This window comes from Haemorhous mexicanus, chromosome 15 (genome assembly GCF_027477595.1).
Source record: "Haemorhous mexicanus isolate bHaeMex1 chromosome 15, bHaeMex1.pri, whole genome shotgun sequence".
NCBI classification, from domain to species: Eukaryota; Metazoa; Chordata; class Aves; order Passeriformes; family Fringillidae; genus Haemorhous; species Haemorhous mexicanus.
Window position 1 is genome coordinate 4978725 of NC_082355.1, and position 20791 is coordinate 4999515.

A 20791-nucleotide genomic window follows, 5' to 3' on the forward strand; every position below is an offset into this window, starting at 1 on the left:
CTGGATGCATAGCTCTGTTCAGATGACTTCAGGATGCACAGTGGCTCAGAAACATCTGAGAACTAAGAGCTGAAATCCTGTCCATCAAGAGAGAAGCACAGTCACATAAACCTCAGTTTCTTGTGAAATCCAACACGAAATATTTGAGGGGAAAGGGCCATGTGCCATCCTAATACTCTGTGTACCACAGACTGCCTTGAGCCATTGTCAAAGACAAAACCCAAAGAGTTACCTAAGTGATTGCAGTGCAGCACATGCAGCTTGGCTTAGTGGCATGAGCAGAACACTTTATATTTCACTATTCCTTTGGCTCCCACAGCATAATCTGTCAGCATATCCAATGCCATGGCAGGCCTCTCAAAACTCAATGGTTCAGCAGGGAGGAGAGACAGAGAGGTAAAAATATGGGGACCTTCCATCATTTTTCGGTAACAAGGATGAAGAAAGCCTTATGTGCTTGTACTGGCTGAGAAAATGTGGTTATTAGGATAATAAAAATGAAATATTGTGAGAGACCAATGTTTCAAAGGTGTAACACTAGAAGAAACTGATGCACTTAACAAGTCACCACTACCAAATCCTTGATGCCCTGGAGGATGCAGCAACGAAGGGGTCAAACTTAGAATAGCTTCACACAATATCCTATTTAAACTGATTATTTTATTCTAAACTCCAAATGAGTGAAGACAAAAAGAACTATATGTATCTTTAAAAAAGATAAGTAATCCCAGTTGCTTTTCATGCAGAAACAGAAATCTTCCAGGAATGAAATTGTCTAAAAAAGAGTTAAAGAAAAGCATAGCACACTTTATCCTCAACCTAGAGGAAAGAAATTAGAAGTTGCTGTAAAGAAAACTGCAAATAAAAAGCATTACAGTGAAGAGCTTCATCCACTGATGTCAGTGCCAAGATTCCTGCTAAATTCCAGCCAGGAAAGTTTTCACCCATAGGAACTTCTTCCCTTAATAGTACAATCACTCACAGCACTGCTGGTGTTGTCAGGCCACTGCAAGATTAACATCTTTATATCAGAAGATGCAGTCCATGTGAATGAGGAAAGGAGGGAAATACACAAAGCTCTTGGGTCATGTATGCAGTCTCAGAACAATTACTTCTTCTACAGAAAGAGCAACATGAATTAGGATGGGAAAGTGCACAATTCTGGAACGTGTGTGTGTGCAAGGGGGAGAGGGAGAGAAAAAGAACTTCACTCTTTCCTTAATAAGGATATAGTAATATTAATTCTAACTCCAGCCAATTTTAGCTGACTGATTACAGCTGCACCAGCAGAAGCTGAAAAGCTGATCAGAGTTCCTTCCCATGGTGGCCTTACCATTGCAGCTAACAGACCCCAGAGAAATCATGAAAAGGGAACATAAACAGAATAATTTTCTTCTGAGCCAATCTCTGATTTAAAAAAAAATAAAATTAGAACAAAGTCTATTCCTTTAAATCATTAATAGAAGAATCCTGCCAGCTAGGGCAATGAGCTTTCCTAACTCTAATCCATCTTTACTGCTGTGTTATTACCCCACTGTTTTCCTGTAATTGAAATGTGGCAGGTAGTTTACACACAAGAGGGAGTAATTGTATTGGAAATAACTGTTCATAACCAAATTTTAAAAGCTCATTTTTCCTAGCAACTTTTAATAAAGAAAGCAAGATAATAATGATATTTAGCATTTGTGCCATCCACAGCAGCATTTTGTCTCTCTAAACTGCCAACATTTCATTCAATGTTGCTAAACCAGACTTCATATAAACCCCTTCAGCTATGAATGCAGCCTGAGGCAAAAAATGGAGACAAAACCCGAACAATTGAAGTAATTTGTTCCTGTTCAATTAAAATAAAATATGGCTGAACTTCATGCTAAAAGGTGCAAACCCCGTGTGGGTATGGAAGGAGAACCCAGAGGTGGCAGGGCTGCGGTCAGGGAGCCCCAGGCTGAGCCTGAGTGGGCCAGGAGGGGAGGATCCCCCTCCCTGCACCCCATGGAAGGTGGAAGGAGGGGGTCGCTGCCTGCCCATTCCACTCTGCATCGCCCTGGAGCTGCACACACAGGTGGCACAAGCAGCCTGCACAGCCTGGAAGCAGCACATGCAGGCACAGATTATTTAGGTCAGAAAAGGCCTCTAAGATCTCTGAGTCCAACCAGTCTAACCCAGTACTGCCAAGTCCACCCTAAACCCTGTCCCAGACTAGCACAGCTGGACATCTGTAAACATCTCCAGGGATGGTGCTCTCCTAGTCTGGAGGAACATGTAAAGTTTGGCTCCTGAATATCAAGTTGCACAGTATTTTATTTACAAAACTAATCTGAAGCCTTTACTTTGGATGATTCTTAGAAGACAGCTCTCCAGGAATTTCAAGCCTTGCAGGCTGATTGGGGGAAAATATTATTACTTTCTATTTATTACAGTTTAAAGTCTAGTAGAGCCTGCCAGTATATAAGACTACATATGCAAACAGCTCTTGCCCCAAAAAAATGCAATCCATAACAAGCAACAGGAGCTGTGGATAGAAACACGGGGAAGAGCAAAGGAAAAGCAAAAGCTCCTATAGGGTTTGATGGGCAGACAAGTAGGTGGGTGTGTGACATTTAAATGCAGCCACAACAGGACAGAGTCCTCATCTCTCCTGTTTAAAGCTCTGCCTGCTGCCTAACAGGCTATAAAGGGGTACTAATGGATAGTGCTTCAGACTCCTAACACCATTTAAAATACCAGGCTTTGTGTGCTACCCTTGTGGAAAGAGGTCAGAGCACTGTCATTGCCCATTATCAGAGCTTTCTAGCTTTGGACTGCTTAAAATAAGGATATTGGTTTACTGTGTTTATGTAAGCACATCTTTTCTTGTAATATTCAGAAACTAATACAACGGGAAGCTTTTTAAAAAATGCTTTAAGCCCACTAGTAATAGGTGAAATAGAGATCCCCAGCACATCATTGGTGTGCAGCATCAAATATCCATGTGCTAATATGCACAGTCACGGGCAATGCTGCTGCCAGAGCTGCATCGTGGGCTGCTAGTGCAGGTGGACCAGAAAGAGGAGGTTGTTAAGAGCTCTCATTCCAGCTTTATAATCAAGTTGGGAACTACAAACCCATGCAGGGGCTGTGCCCATCTCAGCCAAGCTCTGTGCAGCTCAAGGCTGAGCCTGCACAGCTGGAGGTTAGACCAGCACAGATGGAGGCTTAGACCAGCACAGCTGGAGGTTTAGACTGCCACAGCTGCAGGTTTAGACTGCCACAGCTGCAGGTTTAGACTGCCACAGCTGGACATTACGATCACCACAGCTGGAGGCTGAGCCCACCACAGCTGCAGGTTTCCACAGCTGCAGGTGAGCCCTCTGCCACAATTGTGTGACTGCAGGATGCAGCTGTGGCTGTGTGGGACCTGCAGACTGAGTGGTTCAGTCACACACAGCCCACAGGCAGTAACAGCACTTCCCAAGCCCAGTATGTGCAAACCACAGACCTAATCCCAGCCTTGCCCAAGATCTGAATGAAGCAGGCACTCTGTATCTAAGTATCACAGGAAAGTTGAGTGCTAGATGGTGGTTTCTTCCTCCATTAGGTTAGGCCACCCTCAGGGTACATTTGGGTTTCAACCAAGTTGGTGGCTTTGGTCCAGATTCATTCCATGGTTTGCCTTAAAGATCCAAGCAAGGTTTAGAGGCAGCAGCCTGCCCAGAGCTTCCTGCAGCCCCAGAGCAGCTCAGCCCTGATGTAAATGAGCACAGCAAATGGACCTGGCCATGGGAACCAGCTATGGGGCAGGCAGGTGACGTTTGAGGTCCCCTCTAGGCCTGTATTTTATACAGCCTGTGCTGGATAAAGGCATTAAAAATAGAGTATCAAATAGTACATGAGAAATGAATGATTGTGCCAGAGGACAGAGCAGACAGTGACCAGCTGTCCCCACACACGTGTGACAATTGCTTTGACAGCCCTGTGTAAGAGGCAACAGCCACATGTACGTTTGTTTAACCCTTGAACATTAAAATAAAAGCAAAACCTAGAATTAATTAGCGATGCTTGCTTGTTAACAGCCACTGATTGGAAGTTTATGGCTTGATTTCACAGGAGTTGTCTCCAGGAACACAAGCCAGGAGGGCAGGCAGAGGGCAGAGAAAGGGAGGTCAGGGCTGGACAAGGAAGTGGAGTGGATGGAGACTGCTACAGCAAGCATGAGGAGGTGTTTTTTTATCCTGAGATTGTCTTGCTTCATCTCCTTTCCCCTTCTCCACTCTCCACTCCCCACTATCAGCATTTAAAACACCCCTGAGTTTTCCTGAGCAGGTTTGCTGTGCTCATTAAAATACTGTGAGCACTTATTGGCTATAATGAGCATCATTAAATTCTGGTAAGCACCAGGACTGTTCTGTGGAGTTGAACAGACTCAGGTTCTGGAAGGAGAGCTCAGGGGTAGGAAGATGCTAGAAATATTACATTTTCCAGAAGAACAGAAACACAAACCTTCCTCTCCTTTCTGCTCTGCAAGCACTGGGTAACTCAGACCTGTTAAGCAGCAGCTATTGCTTACTGACTACTCAGATCACTCCTCTGCCCCAGAAGGACTCTCAGCTCCTCTTATCAGAGCAGGAACAAATGAAAGATTTTTCCATATTTGCATCTGCTCATTTGATAATTTTCCTATGTTTGTTATTTAGAGATAAAAGTCTGCCTCTAAAAACTCACTTAGCCAAGTGGCTTTCTCAGCCTCAGGGAATGGTGCAGGAGGAATTGCAGAGCAGGATCCAAAGCAGCTGGCGAGGCTGCAGGAGCAGCAGGAGATCAGGAGATGAATGGGTGCATACTGGGGCAAGACTCACATTTAACATGCCCAGTTCTTATATTTATTTCCAACTGGCTGTGCCAGAAACACTCACCCTGACTAGTGTGGCCATGCCTACAGCCATAAAGCTGCTCCCACTGCAGGACTCAGTAGCACCACCTGTGTTTTTATCACCAAATGCTGTTCATCATCCCCTAGCATTAGTAGATATGAATTAACTAAGCCATACACAAATATACTTTACCCTGGAATAATCCCCAGTAATCCAAGGGCAAGTAAGGAAACAGAATCACACAAGAAATTGAAGATCAGTGCATGGCTCTAAAAACCAGTCTTTATCCGAGAGAGGACAGAGCTGCTGGAAATGGGAGGTTTCTGCACACATCCCTAGGATGTGGCACTTCAGCACCTGGCCTGCAAAATGCAGTGCATTGTGAGAGGGCAGTGATGGAGAAAGAGCACAGATGCTCACCTGACTTCCCAAGCATTCTGTAGAGAGCTGACTGACCACCACCAATTGGCAAAAATGCATGGGACTGAGGTTATGTTATCAGAAAGAAATAAAGCTGTATTCTTGAAAAGTGATCATTTGAAATCCTTTTGTTTTGTTCTCAGGTTGATACCCACAGCACTGCCTGTATGTTGAATGATCAACTCCTCCACCACCTCAGAAATATCTATTTCTCAGCTCCATTAATCCAAAGACCATGGTTCAGCATGAAAGAAGAATCAAAACAGCATCCATTTCACAAGATTAAACAACTGCTCTGGTTAAGCATCAATTGCTCCACTTTGGCCACTCTTTGCCTGCTCACAGGAGCTTTTTGTGGATTACAGCTTTATAATTGCCTGCTCCCTATGCACACAGGCACTGCAATCTTCTGCACACCTTGACAGCAACCTGGTTAGAGAAAATGAACACTGCACATTCCCCTGACACAGCATTTTATCTGCTGGGTACAGGAAGCCAGAGGTTGTTTATTCAACTTCTCATGGCCCATTAATGACATAATTCTGGCCACAACTGCTTGGGACTGCACAAATCCAAAGCAGAGGAAGAAATGCCAAAAAGACTTCAAACATGCTGCTCATGTCAGAGCCTGGCTGGGAAGGTCCTTGAAAATTGTCTAGGGAAGTGCAGCTTTACAGCTCCCTTGGGAAGTAAAACCAGGATTAAAGCCTCAGACTTGGTTTCTCCTGAAGACTCAAACAATCTTAAAATGAATAATCTCATCTGAACAAGGTGGCAATGGCTACTTGGAAGAAGAGACAACTGATAACTTCATTTTCACTCTGCCTGGTCAATTATCTAGTGAAAAACAAGGATCTGCCACACATGAAGGCTCACAAGTCCTGGAAGGGGAAAGCTAACCCTGGCCAGGGAGTCTGAGCAGCAAGGGAGAGCTGCTCCAGGACTGATGTGCACCAAGCACAGCAACACAAGGATAAGGACATGCTCCACCTAGGTACCACAGCCAGGGAGATACCCTGTAAATTTTATTTTATTTCATTTCATGATGCTTCCAGAACTACATCACCATGAATTTTCCCAAAGGAAAAAAACAAATCTAGAATCTTGTCTTCCTGGTCACAGAGAAAAGCAGAAAAAGTCTAAGAGAAAAGCTCAAACCCATTCCACATCCAAGTTCAAAATAACTGGTTTCATTAATTTTAAAACACTTTATAATTGAAAACTGGGGATGGGTGGTGTGTACTGTATACATAAATACATGTATATATACATATACAGCGGATAAGAGGAACATGACTTGCAGGGCTGAGCTGATTCCTCAGCTTGGCAATATCCAGCAGAAAGAAAGGATCATTGTGTAAATTTGCTCCTCTCCATGAAAGGACTGTCCATGGCAATGAAACACCCCATTTTTGAAGCTGTATTTGAAGCCATGCTCAGAAGAAAGACCAGCACCCTCCCTCATCTTCCCCAGACCTTCCAGGGTAACCCCTACTTACAATTGTGAAGTTCATAACCTTCAGAATCCAGATGGTCATAGCAAGGTTCACCAGGATTAAAATCATTAGGAGCAGCACAAAGAAATAGAGGCACCTCTTCCTCCAGCCATAAATCCCCACTTTGTATACCTGGGGTCCTTCCGAGGTCTGCATGGTGCTCCGGTGCGGGTACTGTTCCTGAGGCATCTGAAATGATCACAAAGAGACAACCACGTGTATGCAGGGCCAGGAAAGCCAGGGATAAAAACTGCTTCTGTCTGTGCCTCTTGGAGGGTTTGGGGTTTTTTCAGAGTTTTCCAGCTGGGCAGCAGCTCTTTGGATACCTTGGTTATTTTTCCTTCTGCCTGGTGTGCGCAGTAACAGACCAAGAGAGAATCTGATGTGTTAAATGGGTGTGAGTGTACTTATAAATACACGTAAGCACTCTGGCTGAAGGTATCCTATGGAAATCACTCTGGAGTGGCTCTGCTCACAGCCCCAGGTTTTGCAAGGCAGGCACTCCAGGGCCTCGAAGGATCCTGAGGGGAAAATTCTGCATGTGTTTGGAAAAGCAGTTGAGTTCAGCAGTTTGTTTGGACGATGCAATATGACTTCTCAGAGGTTTAGTTTAAAAAAAAATAAAATATCATCTTAAGTAACATCATTCCTCCCAACCAAAGACAAACAAGGCAAAGGGAAATGTTTGCCTTTCCCCTTCCTACACACCAATCTTGCCTAAAAAAGTGAAACTGAAGCAAGGTTCTCCAGCTGCCACATCCCTACCAACAGGAAGGGAGGGAGGGAAGGGAGGCAGGCAGGCAGGCAGGCAGGAAGGAAGGAAAGAAGGAAGGATGAAAGGAAGGAAGGAAGGAATTCATGCTCTCACCCTCCATTTTCAGGTTGAGGAAGGAAAGCCACTTTCTCAGGCTTCCCCAGGGATCATTTCTTACATTTTCAGCTTATTTTGATGCACAGACTGAGGAGATCAGCTCTAGTACCACAGAGTTTGCTGAATGTTTTGCATTTTAGACTCTAGACAGATAAGAAGCACCAAACAGGTTCTTGCACTGTGGATTCAACACCATGAGTGTCTTCCTCAGGGTTGCTGGCACTGATGTTTGTATGCAGAGAATTACAAAATTCACATCCCAGGAGGGAGCAGTGTGAGTTCCCCTGTGGGAGTGTGATGTGCATGTCTGGAATGAGGCAGTTTTAGGAATGAGATGCTGCTCAGGGAGGGGAGCTGGGACACCAACAAACACACAGGCTGGAGCAAAGCAGATCTTTTTACACTGCCACAACCACGCCAACCCGTACGAACTTGAACAGCAATAAATTACAGAGTTTCCTCTACCTGGGGGAAATTATAACTGCAACTACTGTACAGTCAAGGATTTTATTGCCTAATATTTTAACAGGGTATCCTGGAGAGCACATATTAAATGCAGCCTCTCCCTTGGAGAAAAATGAATAAATTGCATTGCTAACCCTCTCAAACCATGGAAGAGGTTTGACCAAGGAGAAACAATATGAAATACCCAGCTAAAAATACCCCTTTATTGCAAAACTTGTTTATTCACTGTATCTCTGGTTGTTTTTTTTTTTTTTTTCTTTACTTGCAGTTTCTAGGATGGAGAAAATAGCATATCCAGCTGGGGCAAAACTTTACAAACATCAAAAGAATTTATAGCAACAGAACACAACCACAAAGAGCAACTTGCATCCATACAGTAGCCTGGTTTTGAGAATTTCTCTAGTTCTGATAAAATATTTAACTCACAGCTGTCCTAACAGAGATAGAGCAACTAAAGCACTACAACATGTGTGATGAACAAGACTTAGCAATACAGTGTAAATTCATTACAAGAAAATAGCATGGCAACTGTAGACATCATGTTCTTTCTATACAAACTCTCACACGGCCACACTCAAGCAATATTTAGTTTCTAGATAGTGTTCCCCCCCAAACTGTAAATACTACCAAAAAATTGCTCATGTCTGTAGTTCTTCAGGGAGAGAAGACAGGATGATGGACAGAGAGTGCTGAGTTGTGTTAAACAAATGAGCAGGATAAGAAAGTCTGCAAGGCTACTACCTATGGAACCAGCTATATCCACTATCAATAATCTGTGCTGTGTGGGAGGGAGAAGTATGCTAGTCATAATTTAAATTTTGGCAACTTTTCCTGACTCAAACATTGAAAAGAATTAAGGCATCAGACAAAAAGTACTGCTTTGAAAGAATATCCAGTAGCTGCACTTGCTGCTGACACCTCCCTCCTTTCAATTACTGAACTAAGAGGAAAGGCTGCTGCTGCTGCTTAATAGGATTTTTTATTTCTTCTTCAGGAAAATATTAGGAACCACCACTTAATTCTGTAACAGTGGAGAAAAGATAATACTGAAACAAATACAGAAATTGGAAAAGAAGCATGCCTTCCAAAGGTCAAACTTTAAAGTGAAAGGGCTTAAAGACACACGTGCACAGCACTGGATCACCACCACTGCATGAACAATCCCACCTACAACAGAAAAAATGCAGCAGCCAAATCTTTGTAATTTAGCTACAAACAACAAGACTATGACTACAAAAATATCGCCTGGAATGTGGGAATTTCACCAAGGGGCTCTTGGTTCTGCACAAAAAAAAGTATTAAGTTTTTGCACAAAAGCTGTACACTGAGTCCTTATGTATACCAACATTGCAAACAGGGCCTGAGATAAAATCCAGTCCACTTAGAAAAGCTATTCATCCTTTTGCTTTAGCATACCTTAGAGATATGGCCCATGACAAGAAAGATGTACTGGTTTTTTTAAGACCACTGGAAGAGCCCTGTCACTCCGCCCGCTGATCTGCTCACAGAAGCTTCAGCACCTTCCTTCAGCAGAGCTAAACCAGGCTCAGCTGAAAGGCACCAGAAAGCAGAACTGGCTCTGAGCTTCCAAAATTCACACCAGACCTCACCAGTCAGAGCAAATCTTTGCTCCATGTCTCCCTCCCTCCTTCCACCTTCTTGGCAGCAAGTTCCTCACTCAGGGTGTGCAACCCACATTACCAATTCCTCAGGCAGAAAAGTGTTTTACATGCACAGGGATGAATTAGCACCTTTCCCACATAAACACTGGCACTGTAACATTCCTGGCCACGCTGCCTTTGTAGGCTCAGGGAGGGCCATGAGCAGGGTGAGGTATTACATAAGGAATCAATAATGTTGCTCTGCCATGGGGGTTTCTTTGATCAGCACTTGAAGGATGTATGTTTAATAACAGAACAATTTCAAGCTGCAAGAGGATGCAAGCTGAGAAGGCAGCTTCTGTCTTATGGGCCCTCTTGACATTTGCTGCTGGAAGTGTCCTGGAGCTCATGGAACCAGCTCATTGCTGCAGGAATGGCTCTGAGCCTTGCACAGCCAACACAGCATCTCCCCTCCCAGCCTGCCTGCCTATAACTGAGGTGTAACAGCCTCATCAGAAAAACCAGCAGCATCTGACACCAGGCTGACCTGAAGCACGGTGATGGGAACACATTTCCAGAGATGAGAGAGGGGTTCAAATTCCCTCAGGTCTTGGACCTACATCTCCCACATCTGCCCTCTCTTTGTGTCCATATCACCAACATCCTCTTCTCTTTCTCTTTGTTTTCTGAAACAAAAACCTTTTCTTTTGGGCTGAAATGAGGGGAAAAAAAGCCCTAAAAACCTTCAGAGGTGCTCTCTGCCATATCACTGGAAGGCATTGTACTTGTATTCACTAGCTGAAAATGCTCTGCAGATTCATCCTCTTTAATTTCTCTGTCTTTTAAGTGCACAGTATCCACCAGGTTCAAAAGAACAGACATTTCTGGAGTGTGAGAACAAAATCTGGCATGAAGAAGAGTGTTTTGAGACATCTATCAACAAGACATTTTCTGTCTCTGCTCTCCATAAAAGTCTCTCAAGTTTGACACCCCCAGGTCCATTAATTCACCAGCAGCATGACCCAAAACTGATTTATGGCCATTCACATGGGTCAGACCACAACCTGGGTCTCCATAAAAAGGATCAGGCTCTGGAAAATGACTTCTCACTTGCAGCATGGCCAGCAAGGGCTGAGTATTGGGGAACAGCCCACGTGATAAAATACTTGCTGGGATAGTTAAATCTCATAGCACTTTTCTCCAGGACTATCTAAGCCATGAACTTGGCCTCTGTGACTGTTATTGGTGTCACCAAAGCTTAAATCTTTGCTGTCTGCTTGTCCCTCTATTTCTGTCAACAGTGCCTATGCTTCCATATGAGGAGCAGCTCTTCCCTGATTTGGGAACATCATCACCCCTCAGTGCCCATTTCTCAGGTATCACTGCTGATACATGGCCAGAGCAACACAAAGTAAAAGGAAAGAGCCTAAGGAATGTTCTGTTCTTTTACGAGAAGGCTCCTTCAGTGGGGTACACCACATGTAGTGTTAGTCAAACATCTGGCCTGATTCTGGCAAACATAAGCACATCAACAAGCTGCTTCTGGATCTGTACTCCATCAGGGCACCCTCTGCCCAGTCCACTGGAAAACACCTTTCTTTCCTCTTGCATCTTGTGGAAAATGGACTCAGCCCAGGCAGCTGGGGAGACCTTGGGGATTCATATCTTGGTAAAGCATCTCATTCCGACCCCTCAGGCTACTCCCCACCTCTAACATCTTGAAAGCTCTCGTAATTTCCCCAGCTGTTTGGGCTGGCAGCACTTCAACAACAAATGTGCTTGAGGATAAGGGCACTGCAAGAACCTCAGTTTATAAACCAAAAGCTTGGAGCAGATGGACTCAACCAAAAGCTGAACAATGGGACCATGCTGTCCCTTCTCTGCATTAAAAGAGCACTCACAGTAAAACTCTAAACCTATCAGAATTTGCCAGAACAAACCAAAGTAACAGGCAGCTCCATCTCTGAATTGTATTTCCTAAGCCAAAAGCGGTATTTTATTATGCTGCAAGAATCTGTTTGCAATGTGATGTCACTATTCCTTCTCTTCTCTGAGGAGGACAGAAAAATGTCTGCTTTTTTATTTATGACAGCCTCTTTTAAATTTTACACTTTTCCTTGATAGTCAGCTTGTCTCAATACTTTTTTTCAGAATTAAGAAGAAAATGGAAAGCCAGCAATGAAGAAAGAGTCTCTGCAGTGAGTCCTTTTATGTATCAAGCTAGTCAACAGAGAATATCTTTCACAAAATGCCCCACAATTTGTGGTAAAAAATTCACACTGCATGCAAACACCACACCAGCTCTGCTGCATTCACACACTGCTTCCTTTGCACCACTCAGATGATGTGAAGCACTCACAGCCTCTGTCCATCGTGCCAAGTTTAGAAAAGCTCTTTCCCACCAGAGTGTCTCAAAGCAGGACGCACAAACATGAGAACTGCACCAAAATAGCCAGCAGCAGGTGTGCCTGCAGGAGGCTGTGGGAACAGCAAGAGGGATATCATCAACTGAGCTTGAATCAGAAAGCAAGCCACAGGAGGTGACACTTTGCAGACTCCTGCCCCAACACACTCTCACCCCACAGCACCAAGAAAAGAGATATGGCTTGTAGGAATGTGCAAAGCAGGATCATAATATGGATTTATACGGCTGGAACCCAACCAGCACGGCAGAAATTGAGAACTGTGGGGCTTGAGCATGTGCCAGGATCCAGAGTGCAGTCTCTGCAGTGTTCCTGCTCACACAAGTTAAAACTTGTTCTGCTGCATCTTCCATCTTCCCTCCACATGATGTGCCTTCTGTGCTAATCCATTTGTTCTTTTGCACTGACTCTCTCTCTTTCTGGTTTGCTGCTGGGAAGGACCAGGAGAAGGGATACACAGATTGGGGCGTGCTAATGGCTCTCCTATCTATCTGCTTCCAAAATCAAGAGGCTCTCTCCACTCTGCCCGCACATGCACACATTCTTCAGCTCTCCTGGATTCAAAGCTTGAATGCTTGACCCAGGTGGAGCTGCACAAAGGTCACTGAGGAGGCTCAGGAGGAGCTGCCAAAGGTGGGGAGGAAACACCAGCTCCCATGGCCCCGGCTGCTGCTGGCTAAGATGGCCATATTCCAGCCTCTTCATATCTCTGGCTCTTCAAAGCTGACAATCACATTTGGGAGGTGGCATGCTGCATGATCAGTAGCAGAAACTGGAATGTTATTTAGTTTTTTAACAATAAGCTTATAGCTAGCAGTGAAGAAGATAATAGGCTGACTGGTTGCCTAAACTAACAGCTGCTGAGAAATGCAATAGAGATCCAAGTCTGCAGGGTAAGATGCCAGCCTGTGAAGGCTCAGGAAGTTCCAGATCATATAAGACCTTCATTTAACAAAGCATTTTCACTGCAGGTGTATTTTATGCCAAGCAAATTTCAACCTTATCAAGTCTCTTTATTTCCCTCATATCCCTCCCCCTTTCACAGCTCCTCTCTGTCCTTCCTCTCATTCCCTTTGCCCCCCATCAGCCTCCAGAAGCCAGTGAACATCCATGTCTCCTGCAGGATGCCCTTCCTGCACTCTAAACCCAGAGAGTTTTCTTTTGGCTCCAACAAACTCAACACTCTTCAGCAGAATTACTGGGAGAAAGCTCTGGTGCTGCCACATTTTGGATCTGTTGCCCTTTGGAGGGGAAGCTCCCCTTGTCCCTGAGTTTTTGGGGTGCCAAGATGAGTGACTGTTTGAGCCCTGCTGGATGCAGGCAAAGCAAACCATGTGTCTGCTCCCATGAACCAGGCAGAGATTCTTAGCACCGTCCCATCGTATCATTTCATACCCTTAATTCATTCCTTGTTGAAGGGAAATAAAAAACAACACCATCACCATAAAACACAGCTAAAAAAGCATTTTCAACACATCAAATAACTGCTCTGAAAATGCAAGGCAGAGGCAGTGGCAGAGGCAAGGAAGTTTGTGAGGTGAGGCGAGGCAGACTCCTCCTGACACCTCCATCCCTTGACGAACGCGCGCTCCCGAATCCCGAGCCCAAGCCTGCCATATAAGGTGCTGATATCTCTGCAAAGGCAAGACAAGCTTTAATGCTGCAACTAAAAGGATGAGAGAACATTGCCTAAATCTGGCAGGTCCCTAAAGAGGGAGCGAGCTTTTCATCATAAATGTTTCTTCAGTTATTTGGGGAAAGAAACGCAAATCAGAAGAGAAGTTGCAGAGAGAACAGCCCCGAAATTAATGTTTTCCCTCCTAATCTTCTCTACGTGGCTTCTGACCGTGCTGTCTGTTGCAGTTTGCTCATGTTTTGAAAGATACAGGAAAAAAAATACGCAGACAAATCACAAGGCAGTGATTATTACTGAGTTGCTGCCTCTGTTCATAAGCTCACTGTACCAGGAATTGGCAAACAACCCCCAGACAAACATGCTTTCAACTCATTAAACAACTACAATACAATGCACTTATAAATGTATTTATTGTAACTGAGTCACATTTTTCATCCAAATATCTGACTGACACACGGTCCAGAGCCAACCTTTCAGCAGCTTCAGGTTGTACACACACTCACTCCCCAAAAAGAAAAAGTTGGGGATTATCTGGGTGCAGCATTCCCCCAGCCAGAGACGCGGCACGGGCGTCGCTTTGCCTGCAGCTTTACTATCGACACAAATTCAGCCAGAAACCACCACCCAGCCTCAGACTGCTCCCAACCCTTCGCAAATATGCCACAACTCCCCACTCTTGACTCTTTTTATTTGCTCTAAGAGCAGTGTGAAAGCAAGAAGCCCCTTTGCAGAGGCACAAAAGGAGGCAAATCCGCGCGGTGCTGGCGGGACGGAGCAGGGCAGCTCTTACCTCTCCCTTGGGATGGATGAACGGCCAGAGGGTGCAGGAGCCTGGGGAAGATGCAGCTCAGCGTTCAGAGCAGCACGAGGCCTGGCCTGTGCTCATGAGCTGCCCCTGTCAGATTTTCCAAGAGCAGAACTGCAGCCAAGTCCCTGCCCATGCCTGAAGAATTTCCTGAACAGCATTCCCGTTCTTTTTCTAACTGCTTTGAAACCACACTGTCTGTACTTCAATAAGGCTTTGTCAGGCCAAGTTACAGCTACTGGGCTGGCTCCAGCAAGCAATTGAAAACACATGTGTTTTGCATTAAAAGCCCCCTTCTCCCTGCACACATTCAGACACAGACACCCCCGTCTGCACCCAGCCCCGGAGCCTGCCTGCCTTGCCTTCGCTGCCATTTCGGTTAAAAGGAATAAAGGGATTATGTTAGTGGAGATTTTCTTTGGGAGAATGAAAAAAGGGGTGGGAGGGATCCCATTCCCACTGATAACACCTCACCCTGCCTCCTGTGCTTTGCTGGTGTCATGGGCACCCAGGTGAACAGCCAGCTTTGCCAAATCCCAACAAGCAAGGAAGCACAGGAGATAAAATTTCAGTTCACCACTACTCTCCCTTTACCTTTGCCTCTGTCTCTTCTAAAACTATGAGAAAAGAAAGCATATTTTTAGCATCTCTAGACTCAGTTCAGCACATCAGAACTGTATCCTAATCTTGACACATACTCCTGTATCTGCTTATACTAAAAATAATACTACTATTTTTGAGTACTTTCATCCCTCTCTGCTTTCCAGCTGTCCTAACCTTTATAACCCAAAATATTTTAAGCACCTTGCATCTCCCTTTAAAGAGCATTAACACTGCTCAGGCATTGGCTTAAGGAAAAGAAATAGAAGATATAATGTTATACCTTTAATCAGAACGGGTCCCAGTTCCTAATATCTGTAATCATTTCCAGGCAGCACCATGGGTCAAGGCAGCAACCGTGGGCTCTGCAGCTCGGGATGCCCTGTGCCTGGCATGTGCCTGGCAAGCAGAGCTGGAGAAGATGTGGAAGCACACATGGATGTCCCCCTTATTCCACCACGGCTAAGTCCCACCAAAGATGAAACACAGCAGCAGAGTTGTCAAGGTAACAATATAGAAAAGAGACAGTTTAAAGAGAGAGAGAGAGATTTTCCCCTCCTAATGCTCCTTTTCAAACCGTGCTCTCCACTTCTTTGGGGTTATTCTGTTCTGCGGTTTGCAGAGGTGTGGTGGGCAGGTGAAGTGTTTACAAGGGATAAAGGCAGTGGTGAATAGAAGTAAAGGGAGCTCTGATCCAGCACTCTCTGAAGGCAGAGGAAGCCTGCTGCCTTCCACGGGCTGTGGATTCAGTCCATGGCAAGGACTCAATCACCCACAGGAATGTGAGATCTGCTTTTCACCCATCAGCAGCGAGATCTTACAAAACCCACGTGGGATGCCCCTGTGGAAAGCCTGCACTTCCATCCACCCAAGCTGCTGTGAGAGCTGCTGTGGCCACACCATGCGTGGCTCTTGCCTGCACTTAGCCCTGCTACCAAAATGCTGTTTCCTTCTTCCTGCACAGAGGCACACATGGGTCAGCAGTACTGCCCTTGTGCACAGGCCAGATGTGGGCAGCCTGGACCAGCCCCAAGCTGCAATCAGTGGGGATGGATCCAGACTAGGATGCTGTTCTGCAGAAGACAGGACAGGATGAAACCACATGCTCACCCTGCCTCAGTTTGCAAGACTTTCAAACAAAAGGCGAGCACACACACAACCACTGGTGGTAGCATTTCACATCTATTTGCACAGCTTGTGAGGAGTCAGCTTGTGCCAGAGCAGAAATCTGGATCACACACCAGAAGAACTGTCTGTGTAGCTCAGAGCCTCCTCAACAAACTACCACAGCCATGGTAATACTCTTTGGGTTGGCAACCAGCAACAGCTGAAACCAAAGGCGCCCGTACCAAAGTCTCTTGGTATAAATAAGCTGAAACAGAAAAATATGAACTGCAGATTCACATAATTAGATTTTCAATTGTACAAGACAATCAGGCATCTGCAGAGCTGTTTTCAAGATGATAGCAGTCCGTGGCTTCTGTCTTAAATTTCCCTGTGGTCTTTATTCAGCACACCAGCTATGGATGGGGCAGGCAGTAACTTCAGTGGATCGCCGTGTGTTTTGAGTTAAGCACATGCTTTAGTGCTTTGTGGTCCAGGACTTTTTATGGCAGCCTGGCTCTGGCAGGATCATTAGTCCAATCATTCAAAACATGGCAGTACAGCACTTTGAGATTACTCAGTTCTTTACATAAATGCAGTAAATCAGTGGGTTTCAAATTTTTCTCGCTGTGAGGACCCCTAAATATTTGACAGAGGTGGTGCATACCCCTGTAATCATTTCACAGAGAGAGATTCCTACATACCTTACAAAACCCCCTCTTAACTTGTCATTTTTCCCTTGGGGATAGTCCCCAGGCCTCCCAGACATCTGTGGCCCACAGGCTGGAAACTGCTGCTGGAGATAACTTAATCCCTTATTAAAAATCTAAATGATCTCTTCTGTTTATGTGATGTACTTTCTATCTTCAGAATATTTATGCGAGCTAGCAGCATGCTGGCAGGTAGAGACATGGGGAGGTGACAGCATTAATACTGCATTTTTTCCACTGGCATAATTAGTAGGCCAAGTCTATAAATATTTACATTAAATCTGTCAGGCATCACACCAACCTCACTGATAACTTCAGGGGTGTCTTACTGTAAACTGCATTAATGCCTCACTATTTTGTCATCAAGTAACACATAAAATGCTCCTTCAAGCTAAGCCACTTTGAGTAGGTTGTTTTTATCTCTTTCTCATTTGGGTGCAGGGTTTAAAGACACTTCAAGCATCAGAACTGTGGCTCCGGGACTGTTCTATTTTTCTGTTATTGAGCTATCATTTGTATTAGTGCCAGCACGACCAAAAATATATGAACCTTGCAAGCATAAACCTTAAGTTGATGTCGACATAACTATCTATGTAACTGCTATTATTCCTCAGAACTGGCAGGGTTATGAGGATTAAAAAAACCTACTAGAGCTCTTTGGGAAGATGAAAACAAATTAACCCCCCTTAAAGCTTCAGTATCTTTGCAGCTGGAGACTGCAACACATAGGGACTTCCATTTTGTGCAGGAGATCCAATCCACCTGGATCCATGAATTTCTACACTATGAAGAGACCTACAAAAGACAGGAAGGAAAGTTCCTTCTCCACAATTTATACCTGCCCTCACTTTTGTCAGCATTTTCTAGAAGCAGCTGGAATTTATCGAATATTTACTGCTGAATTATAAATATTCATAATTAATTTCATTTAACAAATAATACTTATTTGCATACAAAATGAAACTTGAGATTTTCATGCTGTGCAGATTTCCAGGAACTCTCTCAAGCATTCCCCAAAGCTTCCTAAAAAATTCAGGGCAAACCAAATATGCAAAAAAATCAGCATGTAAACGCAGGTGTGGGTGCACCTGGAGTGGAGGAAGAAGTCAAAATGAAATTTTATTATCTGAAATAATTAAGCAATCCCTTGGTTTGAGCTTTCCTTCCAAATTACTTCTTTTAAAATCCATTAAATCTCTCGAAGTATCACAATAGAATAAATATAAATGTTTAAATATTTTTAATGTCTCAACTGAAAGAAATCATCTGCCAAATTATTATTATTTTAAATCACCCTCAGCCTTGGAGCCTTTTAAGAGATCTCTCGAGTACCCATGTGCAAAGGGAGAAGCCAAGACTCATTTCAGCTCCATCTCCTTAAATGCAGAATTAAGGGAGCTGATGGACTAGAAAGTTAACTATTGTGGGTCAGGAGCAGCAAGCTGAGGGAAGGCAGCTCTTGGCATTCCTGATGGACTCACCCAGCCCTGAGCATGCAGAGAGGAGGGAAGGCAATGCCAAGAGACAAGGAGGGGGTTCCCCAAACTTGTGTGGGGAGTGGCAGCAGCCGTAGGGGTGGAATGCTGCAGTGAAGGGAGGAAACCCTTCCCTCTGTGTGTGTGTGTGTGCAGGGAGTGAGGCTGACTTGATGGCAGGGAGCAAAACCCTGCCTAAGTACTGGGAGTGCTGAAGGCACACAGGTCATCAAGCAATCACACAGGGCTGAGATGGACTTGTTGGACAAGTGCAAAGGAAACTGGAGAAAATGAAATGTGTGCGTGTGTGTGTGTTTGAACATGGCTGTGTGCTGGAAGCAGCCAGACCTGCAGTGCCTGCATCCCCCAACGTCCTCACCCACTGCTCCAGTTTCTCCCCAGGAGATAAATATGGCTACTTTTTAGAAAGAAGTATAAATATAGGACTGGTCATGAGATGCAAGATCTGCTAATTCTTGGAGACTAAAGAAAAAGAGGGACAGAGCTGCTCTTGCAGACAGGCGTTCCAAGGATACTCTAAATTTCATGCAGATGAGAAACTCCAGTATCAGCAGAGGTGACCCTAGAGACCTTAACTGCCACAACACTGAGTTATTTAGATCTGAGTACTAAATCTTCCCCTTCTATTCATTTCAGACTTAGTAAACAGTGCAATAACATAAGCAAATCAAAGGAAACACAACAGAAAGTCCTGGTTTCATAGTAATGTCACAGGTGAGCTGGGCAACAGCAGGTCAGGGCAGGAGTCAGTGTTGCTTTCACAAGGCCAAAAACACAACAGGAGCTCAAGAGAAGGACTAAGCTTTTATGAGATGCCAGACTCAGAGAGCTGCTGCTCAGGGCCTGGAGTTCAGAAACATTCACATCTCTGCTGCTGCTATGAGACAAGGATCAAAGTGGCAAAAAGTCATCACCAAAGGCACCTTCCATGGCACGGGCTCCGGAGAGCTGTCAGCAAGGGAGGGTGGAGGATGGAAGCACCCAGCACACCAGAACAGCAGCAGGCTCATTCTCCCCTGTGCACACATTGATGTGCAACACCTACACTGAGAGCAGCCTGCTCCTTTGTCTTTGGGGTCCCAACCTGAAGACTCCCTGAGCCCATTTGCAGCCTGCAGTGTTCCCAGCCCTAAAGCTCTGTGCCGTGCTCCTTTCCCCACAAAAGCTGCAGCAGTCTTTACCTGTCAGCCAAAAAAGCCACAGCCAGGACCTCACCCAGCCCACCCCTCTACCCCAACTGCTGCTTCGTAATTATTTTCAGCCATTTTCAGGCTCTTCTCAGAAATAATTTAAGGCCAGCACAGCTTGTTAATAGGTAAAATGGAAAGTGTTCCTTTTCATTTCTCTGGCAACATTAATGTAATTATCCTGAATAATTCTCAAACTACGTGGGCTGTAATTTCAAGGCAATATTACCATTACAGAGCCCTGTTCTTCCAGCCAGCATGTGTCATACTTCCCATCCAGAGGTTATTTATCAATAATCAGAAAGGTCTTCATTTACAAACAATAGGGTCTCTCCATTTGCAGCACGACAAGGGAGCAGGATGGGTGTCACCAGGCAAAAAGATGTGCCATGTCCCTGGCTTCTACTCCTCTGGCATAAGAAATGCATGGGAAAAAAAAAAACCCACTGCAAAGATTAATTCCATACAGATATAAGAGCAAATATTCAGTTGGCAAGGCCAATAATTGTTCTACTATTAAAGTCTTAACAGTATCCAAATTCATTACTCTTATCTGAGCAGCCTCAGGCTCCGTTCTTTCAGAAATTAGGTTCAAGGCACAGAGCTGCTCTCTGAGCTTTGCTTAGATATGTGCCCTGACCACGACACACTGCCACCTCAGCCTGCAATAATCATCTTCTGGGGGAACATTTCAGTTTCTCTGCTAGGTCTGTTGTAGTGGAGAGTTTCTGAGTATGGACGTGCCACTCTTACATTTGATGCAGAGCAGTTTCTGGTCAGGCAGAGCTGTTCAGCAGCCTGTGCTCATCACAGCCTTTCCCTTTCCAACCCAGACTATTTTTATTCTGTCAAGAAAGAAACTCTGCTTGTACTTACACTTAGGTATCCTATTATATCACAAAGTTTAGCGCCACCCAATGCTCCCAAATTTGGCTCCACAGAACAATTTCCGTAGGCAGCAGATCTGTATTTTCTCCAAGCAATTAGCAGGACTCTTGCAGAACACTAACAAGGCAGCCTGTCAGCCCAGGACAGAGCCATCTGTTTTAACGAGCTCTGGGGTGTCATTCTGGACAGCAACACTTCTGCATGATCCTGTGAGACTCCTGAGATGGGCAGCAGTGACC

At 44.8% G+C, this 20791-nt stretch overlaps 1 protein-coding gene across 8 annotated transcripts in view; it reads right to left on the reverse strand.

The window, feature by feature from the left end:
• SGCD (sarcoglycan delta) overlaps positions 1 to 20791 on the reverse strand; it is a 316880-nt gene that overhangs the window by 126706 nt on the left and 169383 nt on the right. For 5 of the 8 annotated variants that reach the window (XM_059859830.1, XM_059859823.1, XM_059859824.1 and 2 more), the window contains one exon: positions 6770 to 6955. In XM_059859830.1, the coding sequence (XP_059715813.1) occupies positions 6770 to 6955 (186 nt within the window). Of the gene's footprint in view, positions 1 to 6769; positions 6956 to 14552; positions 14688 to 20791 lie in introns of those variants that run through there. The other 3 variants (XM_059859829.1, XM_059859825.1, XM_059859827.1) reach the window with 3 other exon arrangements.